Source organism: Hylaeus volcanicus, chromosome 1, assembly GCF_026283585.1.
Source record: "Hylaeus volcanicus isolate JK05 chromosome 1, UHH_iyHylVolc1.0_haploid, whole genome shotgun sequence".
Lineage (NCBI taxonomy): Eukaryota > Metazoa > Arthropoda > Insecta > Hymenoptera > Colletidae > Hylaeus > Hylaeus volcanicus.
The window spans coordinates 15,035,446-15,054,787 of record NC_071976.1 but is presented as its reverse complement, the minus strand read 5'-3'; the positions used below and the strand labels follow the sequence as shown (position 1 = coordinate 15,054,787).

At 33.3% G+C, this 19,342-nt stretch overlaps 1 protein-coding gene across 1 annotated transcript in view; it reads left to right on the top strand.

Moving 5' to 3' along the window:
* Positions 1 to 19,342, top strand: part of LOC128880803 (uncharacterized) — a 154,561-nt gene that overhangs the window by 68,535 nt on the left and 66,684 nt on the right. Inside the window, exons 3-5 of the mRNA XM_054131304.1 lie at positions 8,934 to 9,107; positions 10,777 to 12,049; positions 14,264 to 15,232. Of these exons, the coding sequence (XP_053987279.1) occupies positions 8,934 to 9,107; positions 10,777 to 12,049; positions 14,264 to 15,232 (2,416 nt within the window). The remainder of the gene's footprint in view (positions 1 to 8,933; positions 9,108 to 10,776; positions 12,050 to 14,263; positions 15,233 to 19,342) is intronic.

The window sequence follows — 19,342 nt, the reverse complement described above, 5'->3', positions numbered from 1 at the left end:
ACCTTTTTCTCTCGCAAGCTTTCAGATGATTCGTCAGTTTAAAACACTGACAATATGAGTACACTTTCATTATTTTGCGTTTTAAAATAATTCTTATTCATCGACACCTTGATCTTGCCTGGCCACGCCACGGCAAGTCAAAATTTGCCTTCCAGGCCGCGAAAATCTAGGCAAATCATCTGGCAGCTTATTTCGATTTCACATCTTTTTCTATTTTCTTGTAGTTTTTATGGGGATCTTCTATTTTTCAATGATAACTCCTTGAGTCCTCCACTTTTTCATGTACTTGGCGTAATTTTTTTACATTTTTGAAGTTTTTTATCGGATCTCACTTCTTTTTACAAATCATTTATTATATAGAATCTATTTTAAATTTATAAAAATAAAATTGATATTTCTGTAAACTCTACATAAGAAGTCTAAATTATTATTAGTTTCTTTAATTGAATAGAGTAAAATAAAGGGAGAGGGGATAACAAAAGCGAATATATATATTTCATATAATTTATTAATTATAAACACTTATTCGTTCAATTTATAAGTAATTATATATACCTGCAATTTTTTTTCTTACTGCAAGAAATTTTAATGTTAATGATGAAATGAGAAAATGACTCTATTTCTATACGCTCTACATTAAAAGTATAAATTAAAAACACTTTAGTGGTATGGATCTATTCTGTATGAATGAAGATACCTGACAATTCAGATTTTGACCACTTACCTTGTAATCAAAATTGATCTACATTTTACTTTACTGGCAGCAATTTGTTAATCTCCAATCCTGTGGGCCCCCTCCATTTCCACAATCTCTACACAAAAAGCTAAAATTCAAAACACTTCGGTGGTATGGATCTACATTAAAAACAGTTTTCTGCATGAATAAAGGTATCTCGCAATTCAGATTTTGACAACTTACCTTGTAGTCAAGATCGATCAACACTTTACAATACTGGCTGCAATTTGTTATTAAACCCTACATAAAAAGTCTAAATTGAAAACATTTTGCTGATATAAATATAATTAATAATGTAATAGTGTAAAAACTTTTGACACTTGGCAGGTTATGAGTGATGACATCTGTTTCGACTCTCGACGCTCGATTCGCGACGAACCATGCCGAACCGAATGATTCCGAGAGTTGACCAACGACGCTCGGCTTTTGCTTAGCTCCTATTGGCTAAGGGTTGACGACGGGAAAATCATACGAAAAATACACCGTTTCTGACAGATTCATGACATGATATTACGATATCTCAGTTGTACGTGGACCGATTTTATTGGTTTTGGTTTTATTCGAAAGCTTATATGCGGTTTACATTAGAAAAATGTTTTTAAATTTAGAAAATATTGCAGGCGTGTTGAGATATTCATGAAAGAAGTTTCAGGTTAGGTTGGAATGGAGCATCTCTTCTGTAAAAGATACGTGCTGGCTCCAACGCCAGTATACACGCGGTGACGGATAATTTTTCATGTACTTGGCGCCGAGATGCTACCGCGTCTCTAGATGCGTTTACTACCACATTAACAATCGTGACTTGTATGTAAGAGTCTTGTATGTAAGAGTAGTTATTTTCTTGCTCCTTGCAACAAATAAAATTACACTTCATTTATTTACTAATTTGAAATTGACATTCGAATCTTCGAAACACCTCCACCTACAAATCAAATTAATATCTTATGTATTGGCTTCTTGAAAACCATGTAATGTCTCTATGAAACAATTTTTCATACTATGTGTAATTTACAAGTTAGTCGAGGTAACCGTACTTCACCTTGTACACGTAATAAATAATATGTTTAGAGCATTCATTGCACTCGTTTCTAATAATAGATGATTAAAAGTAGACTTATCTCTTGTGGTAACAATATTGTAGACACTACGAATGCTACGTGTGTCACGTGCATTGTATTGCACCTGATGCTCCGCATGGCTAGACGTAACTGTGTATGAATATAAAGTAAACAAAGCCACGTAAAGAGTAAAACTTTGTTTTCATGTACCACCATTCGATATTTTATCATCATCATTATTATTATCATCGAGTATAATGAAATCAATAATTAAATATTACAAACTGAAGTATTTAATACGTATTGAGTATTTTTGTACTCAATAGAAGTCGGAATAGAAGACCTCAATACAAGTATATAATAACCGTAGAAACAAAGGATGTCGTTTCTTTGGTTTTTGAAGCAATTATTAAACAATCATTTATTCTTGTAGTATGGCCAATAACATTTTATGATACAATAATGGGAAAAAATAAATATTGGTATATTAAAATTGATTAAAATGTTATTTCCTACAATCTGTCTTTCTAATAGGTTCTGAATCACTTTCTTCAAATATTGTAACGATTTTAAATTAAATTATTAAAAGACTGTTTATGGTGCGTCCATCATTATAAATTTTTTACCCACCATAAAATTAAAAAATTGAGGTAACTGTGCCAATTTGTATTGTTTATTTTTCCCAGCATTACACGGTGATCAAATTAAATCTCTTCAGAGATACTGGGTAGATCTATGCAACCACTAAAATTATAAATAAATATTCATAGATTAAATTTCCTAAAAACAACATAATCGCAAATCCGTAATTATGGTCAGTGAAACAAAATAATTCCTTCCTAACACAGTAAAAATATTTTATTTACAAAACCATAAAATGAATATTCATGGTTCTTTATTGCTACAGTCTTGTTAGCGTTAAAATCCACGTGCTAGTAGATAAGAAATGCAATCACAAAGGATAAAGTAATAAAGATACCATTCCTTGATAATCCAAATTGGAAAGTCTCATGGTATTTCCTTTGTTCTTATAATTTATATTCGTTATTTGTTTTGTTACACTTTTCTTGTCACTTTTTTAGATAAAAAAGGAGGACGCTACCGTCTTCCCGCAAATTCGTATCAGAGTCTGCGCTGTTTACGAGGTATTTTTTTTATCGTTTCATCGTTGTTTGCTCGTATTCGATTTCCAGATTTTTCAAAGCCACATTCCATTGGCGTCGATAAAATTACAGTTTGTATACGCGGGTTATATGGCGATGTAATCGGTCGGCCACGGTGTAATTGCAGAGCTCCGTCCGAATCGGTACTACGGATTACTCGGATTTATCGAGTGTTACGTAACCCCATCAATTTTGTTAATTTAGTGCTGCAAATCCAGCGCTGGAATGGCGATAGAGATGCTCGCGTTCCATGTACCTGAACACTGGAATTTCTGTCCTTTAAAAACTCGCTACGATTGGTCAAGTAATTTCTTTCGAATGATCGGCTCATTCTTTTGTTTCAATTTATAAAAGTAAAGTTTTTATTAGATTGTAATTTTATACTTTATAAATACATATATAAAGTTAAGTTGAGTATACATTCATAAAGATTTTCTAAAATAAGAATCGATTTTTTCAATGGAATAAAAATGAGAAGATATGGTATTAACTACAGATATGTAAAGTTTATAGTACATATAAGGTATTCGAATATTAAATTACTTAGAGTTTCTCGCAATCTATTTTATCGTATTTTCTTTTGTCACTTTAAACTTTCTTCATTAGTGTAATAGTATTACATTATAAATAGTACCGTTATCAAAAGTATATTAATAAATACGTTACATTACATTATAAGATATTATATTTCATTGTGTCGTATTATATTACATTATAAAAAATATTCATAATATTACTAGTAATGCTTTTAATACTTTTAATAGTAATGTTGTAAGTACTGTTCCTGCACAGAATCCTATGCTGTTCGTCTTCAAATCTAAACAAATGTTACATACATACGTCGCATTGAGTTATGTAAAAATAAAATAACAACTATTACATTTTATATAATGTGTAGAAACATGTGTAGTGAAAAAGTGTATCACTTTCGTTAAAGTTTGGAAAAACAAAAAATATAGTTTTAAATAAATATACTTTACTGGATATTTGATGTTTTCTAATTCGTACGAAGCAATAAACTAATGTATTAACATTACAAACTCTACTCTAAATGCTTTGTCATAAGAATCGTAGAAATACTTATTGCTTCTAAACGTTTACCCACTTTTCGCATTTTTGTTGTTAATTTCACAAATTATATTAACTAATAAATGTTGTTTGGACTATATCTATCTTAGAATTTCTGAGAATATGTAAAATATCATTGATTATAAAAAAAGAAGTTAAGAAACTACAATTTCACACAAAAGTGTTTTGGGAAATTGATCGGTGTACGAATACATTCTACACCCACTGTATCTTCACAAGGAATGAATTGTACTGTATCAATCACGTTTGACTAATTGACTCCTAAGGAATTGCATTTTTGGAGAGAAAGAACTCCTTAAAAAAACGTATACATTCGAACGTGTCCAGCAGACAGCAAAGTAGGCGAAGACCGGCACCCCCTCGCCACGAGTGTATTTTGAACGTTGCGTGGCGGAAGCTTTTCCAAAAAGACCGAAAATGTGCGAGAGTGCACGACCGCGCCAAAACTAAATATAACCGCAGTCCTTTGTAGAATGCACCGCGATTTACTCGCTTCTCGCAGTTCGGGGTACGGCGTGAACCTAATGTTGTTTAGCCCTAATGATCGAGTGGACCCTCTCACGGGGATTATCCTGCGAAGAAGGGGGGAATATTTTTTGTACGCGTCGGTCGAGGCTCGATTCCGCTCCCGAAAGTCGTCGCTACCTCGATACAAGGAGCGTGTGATCGACGCCGAACCCAATCCCGCAAGGTAATTAGTTTCTTAAATTTGCAACGTGCCTGTTGTTTTGTTCGAACTATAAACAAACAAGCTGACTCGGTCGATTCGCTTGCGCAACAAGGCAAAAGTTTTCGGAGAAATTTATTATTAGAAATTCGGCGAGTGTATGGCCACGTCGGGTCATCCGCGTTCCGGAAATTCCTTGAAATAATTCTGTTAGTTCTTTTTGCGTATCATTGAACGTTAGGTGGAAGTGTAGTGAACTGATATAAACGCGGACAATAGTGTATAAGTGTCTATATACTGTGATGGAGGTTTTTTTCAATGGAAGCTATAGGAATTTGTTTTCTTCGCAATTAGTGTCCACGAGGAACGTTACACATATAAAGTTGTTATTGGAAAAATTGCGAAACTATACATTTCTAAATACAATTTAGTATAGATATACACAATATCCACAATTTAAAAGTCCCTTTTAAAAAATCCATTTTAATACAATTTATTTAATATTTGATGTACTTTTGTTAAATTTCATATAAACAATTCAAATTTATATCAGACATTTTAAGAACTTGACATGTTACACATATAAAATTAATATGATAAATTGTGACAAACTATTCATTATTTATATTTAACATTTTGACCAACACATGGCGAATGTCTTAGAAACCATCAATGTAAAATAGTTGACATTAAAAAGAAAAAAATATAGATTACATAGTGGACAACTACTGAGAAATTAAATTTTATATACAGTGATATTGTCTAAATAAAATGTTTAGAAAAAAATGCAATGTGAAATAATATAGTAATCTGTGAGAATACAAAATATAAAAATGAAAACCATATTTACTACACGTAATACATAATAATATTATAAATTAGTTTGGAAAATAAAAGTATGTACAAAATTGTAGAAGGTGTACCAATTTAACGATAGCTCATAATAATTATAAAATAAATTATACAAATTTTCTACTTAATATACAATAGGTTGACTACCAGGATCACTGCAAACATAAATTATGTACAGAAATAATTAACGTGCTTGTTACTATCACATTCAATGTTTGAATTGCAAACGGTGTGATTAAGAGAGCAAAATGGAATAAATGTAATAGCATGATTCACGGAGTTTAATTTTAGTACTTGTCCAGGTAGTTTAATTCGTTAAACGACGTTTCTTTTTTTCATTTGAACTAAAAATTAATTAAGGAAAGGCTATTGTAGCTCGTAACATCCTTATGCTGTAGCTAATTGACTAATGGAGTAAATGCTCCATTAATCTCCTTCGAGCTCCTCGAACCCAAGCGCATCGAGCTGCACGCGGTCATAATGCACCTCGACTGAAAATAAAACACAATAAATAAGAATTTTTAACCACTGATCAATGTAAATAAATTATTTTCAGGAGAATTATTTCTAGAATTCGCAACGCTTCGAATATTTCATTTCGATATGCTTTAGTAACGATAAAATTTTATAAAAACTTTTATAATAAAAGAATGTGCAAAAAGATAAATATTTTTAAAATGTATGTAATAAAAAAATCATAAAAGTATCTATAGTTAGGCAATATATTTACGTAAGTAAAACATAGGTTGTTATTAATTATGGATAAAATTATGTCAGCATTCATTTATAAGATAAGTGCTAAGGAAAATAGGAACAAATGCCTGAATATATTAGACAATATTTCTAAATCGACTACATTTACTTTAGGGTTATTTAATCAACTCATTCTATTGTATGCATGAGGTGAAAATTAAATGAAAATGTAAAGAAAGTAAATATTATATAATAGAAATAATACCTAAGAGAAATTTTATGTGAGAATAGTAGATAATGAAAGGAAAACTTATTATTATATATATTATTCTACATAATATTTTTAACTATATATTCGTTTATATTGTCTTTGATATTTATTTCATAAAACAAAATTAAAATTTTGTAAAAAAATGATATGATTACCTACGACTAACTATTTCTTATACTTTAGGGTATAAGTATATCGCCTAATAATTAAATAATTTTTATAATTTGTTTGTCACATATATGTATTGTATTAGGGGGACCAGAATGTAATGTCGTTTCTGCGAGTGCCAATACTTGTTTATCATTTATCAGCTCGTTGTATACCAATTGATTTTTATCGATCGATTACACAATTGATTAAAAGTAAAAATTTGTTACAAATTTATTTGTTTGAATGTAATGTAAAAGAAACGATATTACTTTCTGCTCTCCCTATATATAAACATGTGTTCACTTGTTTGTACATTCCTCACGCCAAACTATTCCTTTAAACTTAAACTTTCAATTATTTTTTTTTATATTATTTCCGAAGAAGATAATGTTAAAAATGTTTGAATTGACTTTATTCGATAATAATCAAAATGGGATAGCGCCTAAGCCGTGCACATTCGCGAATTAACATACGGACATTTGGTGATAGGTAGCCACGAATTCCATCTAACCATGGAATCAGGGAAACTACATAGAGACACGTACGCCGAGGCCATAACCGAGGCTACTCCCATAATCCACGTTAAATGCCAATCGAGATTGCCTCGATTAATCTGTCTCGCGGCAGCTTTCGAGCTCTCGACCCCGTTGAAAATTACGCTCTGGTAAATATGAGAGCTCCCGTACCAAATTCTTCGTAAAGTATATCCCTCAAGACTAAAAGCAAATGTTCCTCGAATTAGTAGTTGGGATTATTCGAATATTTTAGAAGTAATGCTGCCAATGAACTTCGAATATTTGGTTATTATTTAAATGTTATGCAATTATTATGAATTTTATACATGTGATCACATTCGAAATAACATTATTTAAAATATTATGTCAAATAACAAATTATCTTGTTTCTTAATTATTTGAAATAAATGTGAACTTGTTCTTCAAAATAATATCATATGAACACATTCATGGCAAATAATATCACGTTTATTATTATTATATATGATTCGAAATTAGTTGAAGTTTACTCTTAAATATTTGTTTGATTAAGAAAGTGCAATTCTTATCACTAGGGGGACCAGAAAGTAATGTCGTTTTTGCGAGTGCTGATACAGAATTCACAAATGTTATTTTATGAGCAATTCTTAATTTTTCTATTTTTATGATATCGTCTTTCTTGTTATACAAAAAACTTTTTTTTTTAAATATAAATATGTTCTTCATAATAATATTGAATTTGTGTTAATACAAGTCTAATTCTCTAGTTGGTTTTTCTGCAGTGTAAATGTGTACATGTATTGTGCTTTGTCCTTCTTATTTAAACGACGCTACAAAAATAATTATTATTATACTAATTATTTGGCTACCTACTAAGCAGACTTGGTTTTTAGAACATCAGTTTAGTAGATTAGGCAATAACAATCTTTTAGTCACTAATATTAAATCTTCTTCGGGCCACTGCATACACTCTTTAAGTATTGAACTACAACAGCATGAAAATTAATATGTAATAGAGATACTATTTGCATATCAGTTAAAATCTGAATTCATAAAACACCTTTTGACTTTTTTCACGGTTTGCATATCAGTTAAAATGTGAATTCATAAAACATCTTTTGACTCTTTTCTCGGTTTGAACTAGAAGAAAACCATGTAACAAGAAGAAACCATATACTGTATAAATCTTAACACATTGATTCCATTTTCATACTTATTTAACATTATCATGTAAGACTCTTTCTGTAGAATGCTTCTGTGAAAATAATTTAATAAAAAATACAGTGGGTGTAGAATGTATTTGTACACTAATCAATTTCCTAAAAAGCTTTCGTGTGAATATGTAGTTTATTAACTTCTTTTTTTATAATCAATGACATTCTACATATTCTCTTTTTTTTTTCTTAAAAAAATTATTTCATTTTACCGCCTTTAATGTCTTCATTTTACATAGTCATCAACTATTTCTTATATTACACGACGACGTTTTTTATATTAAAAACCGAGCTACCTCTTGAATGTTACTCAGGAGGGTGCCCTTGACAACATATGTCAAGGTCAAGGTCATTGGACCGGTTTCCCTATTCGGCATTTTCGCCAAAGGTTGAATTAGATCTATTTATTTTCTAGTTCATCAACACTTTTCTATCTCTATTCTTATCTGTGAGTATTGTCAACGCCTAAACATTTGTACCTACAGTTCAATAGAGCCTTGTATAATTAGACTTTGTAAAATTCTCTATTTGAATTGTTTCTTTTAGGTAAGCTAACCCTGGGATCAAGTCGAGACGCGGACATTTCTGTGGTTGGTACTGGGGTCGAGTCCATTCATTGCGCGATTGAAAACAATAACGGCGTGGTCACTCTTCACCCCATAAATGGAAGCACGGCAGTCGATGGTGTACCGATAAATTCACCAGTGAGACTCGCTCAAGGTAAGACCTTGACTTAAATTCGAATGACCATGCCCGTGTGTCCTCAAGAAGATGCTTAAATAGTTAATCCTCGTCAACGAAATTTAATTCGACACATCCAATACATTGAATATATTTGATGTTCATTTGAGGTAGCAATTATTTTTTGGAAAACACAAATAATTCTAATGTTTCTATTTTATGGGTGGCATTGTACTTCGCCTCCTAAAAAAGTGATAAAGAATTTGTTTACATTTTATTTATGGTAGCAATATTTACTTGTTTTAATATATTTATGTTACTAGAAGGAACATTCAGAACATACACACTTGCTTTCTTTAGAAATGATTCTTGAGGTTTTTTTGAAATATAAAGTAATTAATTCCTTAATGTAATTAATGTCACATAATTTCAATTGATTTCTGTTCATGGAATTAGTGACAATTGGTCAAAAATGTTATAATTAGTTTAGCACCAATGCAACAGCGAATTACAAGGAAAACTTTCGGTCTATAAGAGTACTTAAAGTAATGTTTTATAAGGTTGAAAATCATATTCCATTAAAATCAACTTTAACCCTATACATAAGTCCACAAATGTTTGTATTAAATTATATGATCCTATGACGTGGGAAATACATATATTAGGGGGACCAGAAAGTAATATAGTTTCTTTTACATTAAATTCAAACAAATAAATTTCTAACAAGTTTTTATTTTTAATCACTTATGTAATCGCTCTCGTTGTCAACAACCTGTTGCTATCTAGTGTGCAAATTTTCGATACCTGATCGATAAAAATCAATTTGTACACAACGTGCTGATAAATGATAAACAAGTATTGGCACTCGCAAAAACGACATTACTTTCTGGTCCCCCTAGTGATAAGAATTGCACTTTCTTAATCAAACAAATATTTAAGAGTAAACTTCAACTAATTTCGAATCATATATAATAAAAATAAACGTGATATTAATTGCCATGAATGTGTTCATATGATATTATTTTGAAGAACAAGTTCACATTTATTTCAAATAATTAAGAAACAAGATAATTTGTTATTTGACATAATATTTCAAATAATGTTATTTCGAATGTGATCACATGTATAAAAATAATTATAAAATAAAGTAAATTTGCAATAATATTTCAAATATAATTTCAAAAGTGCCCAGGTTTGTGATAGATGTTCCCAATAAGATTAATAAAAATTCTCGGCCAGTCCCATTACACAGGGTGAGCTGCGTAAAATTGTTACTAGCTATTTTCTCATGTTGATAAACGCTTCCAAGCTGTGTTAAGTCATTATATACAAAAACACGTTCATAAACACACTTGAAGCGGAACAAGAAATGCTTTTAAAAGTTATTAGTTGTTTTCTGTAAAATTATCCAGAATATAAAAAAAATGTTCAAATAAACATTATTTGTTATTAAAAAGGCTATTCAAAAAATCAAAAATTTATATGACATTCCGCAGTTTCCCCCATTCAGCAGTACCCCATACATCATATGAAAAGGCTATCGTACTCTATAACATTAAAAAGAAGCTTGTCGATATCACTAATAATTTCCGAGAAAATAGCTTGTAACACTTTACGCGGCTGACCCTGTACATACAATAGAAGATTAAAATAAATTTCGGAACTTACAAATTATCTTCCAATCTCACAACATGATTAAACATTTCAGGTTGCATGCTGTCGATTGGCAGATCGAACTACATGCGTTTCAATCATCCAGCCGAAGCGAAGCACTTGCGATCTGTCCTGCCTCATTCTAGAATCTCAATGGCGCCGATAAGTTTCTCGCTGCCGGAGAACCAGGTGCAAGAAAACTACCACTTGGAAAGGAAGCCACCGGTTGCGCCACGAAAATCGCCGAGGAACTCGTACTCGGACGACGAAATCGGCTTCCTGGGGAAGCTGACGAAGTTCGAAATGCTGGCGAAACAAAACCGAAACAACTGCGTCTCCCCCAAAGTATTTCCAGCCGGCGCCGTCACCACGAACGTTCCCGCCGATCAGATCCTGGGACACTCGAGGTCCTCCAGTTTGGTCTCTCTGAAGAACAACAACAACAACAACTCGCCGTTGCAAAATCTGACCAACTTGGATCGAAGTCGTTCGAACACACCTTCGTTCAGTTCTCCCGCCTCCGGTCATTTCTTGAACGTGTCAGCGCCTGGCAACTGTTTCGCCTCCTCTTCACCGAATCACTGCACCGATGAAAACCGACTGCGACCCGACGCGCGAACCCCCAGTCGATCCAACACTCCGAATCTCCAGTATCAGAACACCCCTCCAGCTAACCACAATCAGATTCAGATGTACTCCACCGCGGAATCCTACTTGAAAACCTACAAGCCGTACTTCCGCGACAGCAACAACAAGAAGAACACCAACCAGGGGGACCTGATGTCTCGTAGCATGACTTGCCAGAGATCGAGCGATCTGGACCAGCTGAACGCGCAGGATTACGACATGAGCCAAAGCTTGATCGTCGCCAAGACCACCACCACCGAGTACCTCCAACTGGACAAGTTCGGCTCGAATCCCAGCATCTGCAACAGCCCCACCAACGGGAACTACTGCACCGGAAGTCTGAGGAGCACCTCCGGCGCGCAAAAGTTTGGCTCGAATCCGAACATCAAGAGAATCCAGCCGCCGAGTCCTGCGTTCAATCGCAATCCGAAGTACAACGAGCCAAAGAGGAGTTTAGGTCGTGTGAAGAGTCCAACGCCCAGTGTTGGGAGCTGTTGCTCGTTGGAGGAACTCCGCGAGAGGCAAATCGACGCGGAGAACAAACGCAGGGAGGCTGAGCACAAGAGGAAACAGGCGCAGGAGGATAGATTAAGGGAACAGGAGGTCGAGAGGCAAGAGAAGTTGCGACTGGAAGAGATTCTTGCCATGTGCGCCGAGTACGAGAGACAGAGCACCATGGAGAAGCCCAGGCAGCCTAACAGGTAAACTTTTTGTGCAAGAATTTTTGTTGTTGAGATTAGTAATATGATGTAGATACGTATTATTGAGTATGAGGGTTAGGATATTTATATGTAGATACAGTATTGCCTCGCTATGTGATCGAAGTTTGCTTTCGATAAGAACCGTTACCATTTGCACAAACATGTTCGAAAGTATTAAGTAGATATCAAGATAAAGCACTTAGGTGAGGTCACTTGGATAACTTGCTTAGTTTCTGGGATAGGAAAGAATGTGTGAGATCAGTATTGCTTGTTTTCGAGTGGGATATAATTGAACAGGGTTTGAATAATAATCAATTACAATTTTTTAATTAAATAATTAATTTAAACAAATTTAATTCAATCAACTTAATTAATAAATATTTTAAATTAATGTAATTAAAAATTATTTAATTAAAATTAAATTAAGCAGAGTTAATCGAAAGTCGTTTAATTGACGATTAATAGGAGCGAATTTAATCGAAGATATTCAATTGACGATTATTTTAAGCAGAATTCAAATAAAAATAATTTCAAATAAAACAAATATATAACTTAGGTATAAGTTAAAGTAATATAATAAAAATATGAAACAGTTCAGCTAATTTGGCATAACCGGCATAACCTTTTCGGTACGAGCGCCGGTTATATCCGGCATCCATCTCATAATCTTATACGTGTTACTTATACAATTAATTGAATTTTATATAAATGTCTTTTAACATTGAAGATATTTATAAACAAATCGTCAATTAAATGGCTTTGAAATAATTCTGCTTAAAGTAATGGACAATTAAATGACTTTAATTTAATTCCGCTTAAAGTAAACGACAATTAAATGACTTTGAATGAATTCTGCTTAAAATAATCGTCAATTGAATATCTTCGATTAAATTCACTCATATCAATCGTCAATTAAACGACTTTCGATTAACTCTGCTTAATTCAATTTTAATTAAATAATTTTTAATTACATTGGTTGTAATTAATTGTCAATTAACGACGGAAATTAATTAAAAAAGTAATTCATTACTCGCAACCCTGTAATTGAATAACTAAAAGAAGTTATTCAAATGGATAATCCTTAAATACCTCACTCTCTATATTATCTGTGTTTTCAGTGAACCACTTCACAGATTTCCTTGAAGTATGATAAGAACGATTATCCTAGTTGAAACAAGTTATGCATTTAGATCTAGAATTTATCACAATACCTTTGTACATACACATTGCAGTATTCCTTCACTTATCGTGTACTTATCATATACTAAGTTCAATCAATATTTCACTATATCTATGATATAACCAGAATGGTACTCTTCCCCAATCTAACAATGTTGCAATCCAGATTTTCTGAAATTTAAGAGAAATTCTGATATTGTTTGTAATTTTATTTTTAAAACAAAGGTATATTAAGTTCAATAAATATTTTACTATATCTATAATATAACCAGAATGGTAACAAAATGGTATTGTTTTACAAATTTGTTTTATTTACAGGTCAATGACGTTTTAAGTATGATCAATATTTTATACAACAGCAATATCTAAATGTATCCAGACCCACTTCTATATTCGTTTTGTCTGAGAAGTCTTCCACTTTCGATAGATGATAGAACATGCGAAGCACTCTATGCTCCTTGCTCTCGGTAATAGATCAGGAATGAATCCAATCACAATCAATTAACGAGGCAATACTCTATTAGACCATTGCAGGGGTTCTTGTATCCAATATTGCGTTGATACTGCGGCAGCTTGTAGATCAATATTATTGTTCACGCGTTGAAAGTAAACACGAAATAGTTTATAAAGATCACTAAATAGGAATTACCTAGTTTATCAATGCGGCTTATGTTTACATTATAAAATCATAAGCATTGAGGTCATCAATAGTCCGATAGTCCAGTGTCACAGTGTCACTACCAAGATTAGAAACGTAAATTGAAAAGATCGCTTTAGTAAACACGAGTTTCCAACTAATTATTATAAATAAATTGTGAGCAACAACATAACTTGATATGACCTTCCACAGTTGATACCTAATACCAGTAGAATTAAATCAAACTTGAAAAATTATAAATAATAAGTAGTGTGTTCAGAGTCATCCAGGATTATATAGGGTTAATCATGTAATTATAATTAAGATCGAATAATTATATCTCATAGATACACGTGTTTCTGATATAAACTTTACCATCCCTTATCTTTTTCCCACAGAATCAAAACGAACGGCTCACTTCCACGCGACAAAAGACTAGGCTACAATTCGCCTTTCGACAGTCCGAAGAGCCCATCTAAAAACCAGCCACATTTCTCTTTCGACGAGACAAAACAATCCAATTCGGCGTCGTACGAGAACGTGTGCGTGCAAAATTCAAAGATCATCTTCCAGAACGGCAGCTCGCCTATCAGTCGTCGAAATCAGACCAGCCAGGGAGAGTACCAAACGATAAACGGCCAGGATCATCCTCAGTCAATCACGCCGAACAACAATCAATCGACCAAGTGGCCAAACGTTCTTGGCAACGGGGACCAGAGCTTTTCTGGTTCGATCTCGCAAGCTCGTTGCTCGAGCTACGAGAACGCGATGATCGACAACTCCGTCTTGAACAACAACAACGGTAGCTACGCACAAACTAACGACCCAACGAAGGAGACGTCCGCGTACGGGACGATCCAGTTGAATGGTACGCGAATCAAGTCACAAGCGAACAACGCACGAAATTACGATAACTCGACGCCGACGCTCGGGAATCTCAGCCTTTACGAGAACGTCGTGATCACTTCGACGCAGAACAATAATCAAAATCATTCCATGCCAAAGAAGAATGGCCAGCTGTCGAACTCGTGCGAGATGATAGAGAACAAGCTGGCGATATCAAACGACGACCTTCTGGAGGCTATCGAGCAGCTGTCTATGCTTTCTAAGTCCAAAGAGATTTGCATGATTCCCAAGAAGAACAATTCCGAGAAGGATAACGCGAAATCGAACGAAGCCAAGGCTGACAAGGAGAGGAAGGAACTCGAGGAAGAGGACAGACGGAAGTACATAGAGTTCCTTCAGAACGAGAAGCTGCACATTCTTGGAAATATGGACGCGCTGAAGAGGAGCGTCGCGGATATCGAAATTCAAGAGGAAGAAATTAGCAGAGAGGTTAGTGATTTGAATACAATAATGTCCTTCAGGTTGGCCCTGATTTGGCAGTGGGTTGTAACACCCTAAGGAATATGTAGACAAAATTTGATCACTTTCTTTCCCATTATTGCCCGACTTTGTACAGTGGGTGTAGAATGTATTCGAACACCGATCAATTTCCCGAAAAACATTTGTGCGAAATTGCAATTTCTTAACTTCTTTTTTTATAATCAATGATATTTTACATATTCTTAGAAATTCTAAGATAAATATAGTCCAAACAACATTTAAAATGAAATTAACAAAAAAATGTGGAAAGTGGGTAAAAGTATAGAAGCAATAAGTATCTGTACGATTCTTATGACGAATCATTTACAGTAGAGTTTATAACGTAAACACATTACTTTATTGCTCCGTACGAATTAGAAAACATCAAATTTCCAGTAAAATACTTTTAAAAAAGATTTTAATAGAGGAATGGAAAAAGATCCCACTTCGAATAACTAATAATTTAGGTAATTTAATGCTTAGAAGAGTTACAATAATTAGAAAATCAAAAGGAAATCCCACAAAGGAAGTATTATATACTTATAAAGTAATATAAGTTTCTTTTTTTTTTAATGAAGTTTGAAAAATTAAACAGTTGTACGAATACTTATTGCTTCAACATTTCTATCGATTAATTGTTTTTTTCTTGTTAATTTCGCAATTTACATAAATAGCTACATTTTTTGTACCGTATCTATTCTAGAGATTTCCGAGAATATGTAGAATGTCATTGTTTATAAAAAGTAAGTTAATAAATTACAATTTTACATAGTTTCTTTGGAAATTGATCGGTGTACGAATACTTTCTACACCCACTGCATATCTTACCATACAGGCGGATGATTGATGAACGTAAACTATTATTTGTGAATGTATATCTTCGCTAAAGTAATCAGTAAATGTTTATTGTAATGATTTCATTCTCTAGTAAAAGTGTACTTTTATTATCTCATCTGTAGCTATTTATTAGTTACTCTTAATTATCATGATATAATTATTAGAAACTGGTTACTGTTCAGAAACAAGATTAAATTATTACTATTTGTTAGCAATTTTCTGGATTGATTAATATGTTTAATATGTTTTCTGCGTTTTCGACTTGATACTATTTAAAGGGCCATAACTCTACTAAATTACAGTGAAAACTTAAAACTAAGTACGCCATTCAAAAGAGCATTAAATTTTCCATCTCCCTGATGCAAAATCAAAATTTATTACGTAGGTTTAATAAGTGAAAAATTAGGTCAAACTTTACATTGTGACAATTTCTAAAAATTTGACTTTTTCTCTATCCGTTTTCCGGTTTTAAATACACAGTTGTTTGGCGGGCACTCGTTGGGAAAAACATTCCTCGAAGTCTCAGCTTTTGAATGGTACTGTCAAAAAAAAGTTCTACGGTGGTATTTTAGGGAGAAAATGACGTTTGAATGCAGAAAAGCGGACGTTTTTAGGTGAAAATCGACATTTTTTAACAAAAATCGACTTGTCACTTTAAAATTAACTTGACATCGGGTTTGATCTATTTTTTAGTGACACTCTCAAGCCTCCCCAATTAGGGAAAAAAACGATTTTTTGACACCTCAACCCTCTCTCAGCCGTGTAGAGCCCGAGTGCGAGGTGAATAATAATTGTTTTTGAACATGTATCCATAGAATTTTTGTTTTTAGAGACTATTTAATCGAAATCAACCTCGGTGTACCGATAAATGATATGGAGATAGGAACATGATCGATTTCACACAGCAAAAAATCAATGTTTTCGAGGCGGCGGGCAATTAGGAGGCGGGCATTTTTAACGCTTTTTTGCATTTTGGATACTTTGTTGCATTTTGAACGCACCATACAGTTTATTTTGACAATACCATTCAAAAGCTGAGACATCCATGAAGTTTTTCCCGAAGAGTGCCCGCCAAATAACTATGTCTTTGATACCGAAAAACGAATACAGAAAAAGTGAAATTTCATTTAATTTTCAAATATAAAGTTTGACCTAATTTTTCACTTGTTAAATCTACGTAATAAATTTTAGTTTTGCATTAGGGAAATGTGAAATTTACCGCTCCTTTGAATGGTATACTTAATTTTAAGTTTGCACTGTAATTTGGTGGAGTTATGGCCGTTTAAAGAGTGTCAAGTCGCAAACGCATAAAAAATATTAAAAGTGGAAATTCTCAAGAATAAGGCGACACAAAGAAAATGTCTAAGAGTAATTTTTTGTTGAAAATTTGTTGTAAAATTGACATCTTACGTATGTTCGAACTGATACGTAGACACCCTGTATAACCTTTAAATATGATACTTAAGGGTAGGAATAGTAGGGGGTGTGCGAATACTCGTAATTTACGAACTCAGCTGAGCAACTCGATTCGATTGCTCGGAGCCGAATCGAATGTTTGAAAATTCCGAGCTACTTGAAATCGACGAACTGTTTGAAAAAAATGCAAACTACTCGAAAAAATCAAACAGCTCAAATCTTCGAGTCCTCGTAAAACATCGATTTACTTGAAAATGAATGTCCAGCTCGAAGTTTTTCGAATTACTCGAATATATTCGAACAGACCTTTAACTTTCGAGTTACTAGTAAAGATTCGAACTGCTCGAATCGCACGAATATTCGTCTAAAAAATAATTATATTAATAATAATTCAATGATTAACACTACATGCACAGATTACTTTTTGCGAAGGCACACATACCCTAGAAATAATTTATCGTCACTGGAGATCAGGGCGGGAGTAAGAGACAATGAGATATAGTTAACAAATACTTAACGAACATCGCGGTCAATTGTAACAGATTCTTGGGAAAAATCACACGTTCACATCCAACGGAACAACTGATAATAGCAAAAGTATAAAATGTATATGCTGTGACTCATATTATTATTCTCACAGAAGTTATACAAGACCAGACACTAGCGCCACCTTCGTAGAGTCTGGAGCTAATAATAAGCTGGACTTATAAAAAGTGTTATCTCTGAGACACGTAACACATCTTATCCATCTCTGCAACAGTATCATATCTATACTAAATAAATGCATCAGAATTTGAGCCTTTTTTATAAATATTTATTGTATTAGCGAGCTTTTTTATAAATATTTATTGTAGAGCGATTCAAATCACTCTCCGAACCACCCCTGTCAAGGACCTCCATACGTTATTGGGACACCCTGTGTCCAGCCAGAACCTCAGATCTGTTTACATTATCCCTGTGGCCCAATGTGGCTACAATGCGGACCAGTAGTTCTCCTCTACATTTTAGTGTACCGCGTAGAGGTATTCTCTTTATGAAGTAGTAATTGACATTTTTTTATGAAACTTTTCAATGAAACAGTTCTTATTTTATAGTAAAAATAACTCGAAATTGATAGATATGTTTAAGATGATATCATTTTGATTCTAACAAACTCATGGATCCGTTTAAACCGGTCTTATAGTGATAAAATATAAAATATATAACATTTTTACTTCTTAACATCGACAACTCATTTGCCTAACTGAAGTTAGAAGGCATGGGGCCCAATTGGGATCACTTTTGAGAGTGTCCTCGGGTTCACAACCAATGTCTATTTTAGTGAAATAATTTGTTAAAAATGTTAATTTAAACGTAGGGCCCAATTGAGTACAATTGGCTCAATTGGCTTAAAGCCAGCCCTACTGATTAACAACCTGAGTCATAGTCGACCACGACTCACTCCATGCTATCAATTTCAAGAAGTGATGGGTTATAGCTTTGCAACAACTTAAAGAACGATGCTATGTTTCCATTTTAACGAAGGAACATTTGTAAAAATGAAAAGAAGAAAGAAATTATTGTGTTTGAAAATAAACCACAAGGATAACCGACAGTATGAGTCTCGTTTCCTTATCTATAGATACTTATAAGTTTGCCTTCGAGTTAAAATTTATTTGATTTGTTGGATTTCGCGATAAGTCCTTTCCCCTCGGTATCGTCGTACTCTTCGTATTCTTGTTCAGTCGTGATATATCACTCGTGCATGGAGTGTTTTCAAACGAAATGTCGTCGGAAAGCTTAACGCAAATTCCAGGAAGAGACACCTTGAGGATGTCAGAAAAAAATCGAAAAAAAAAATTCAAAAATTCGTATAAAAA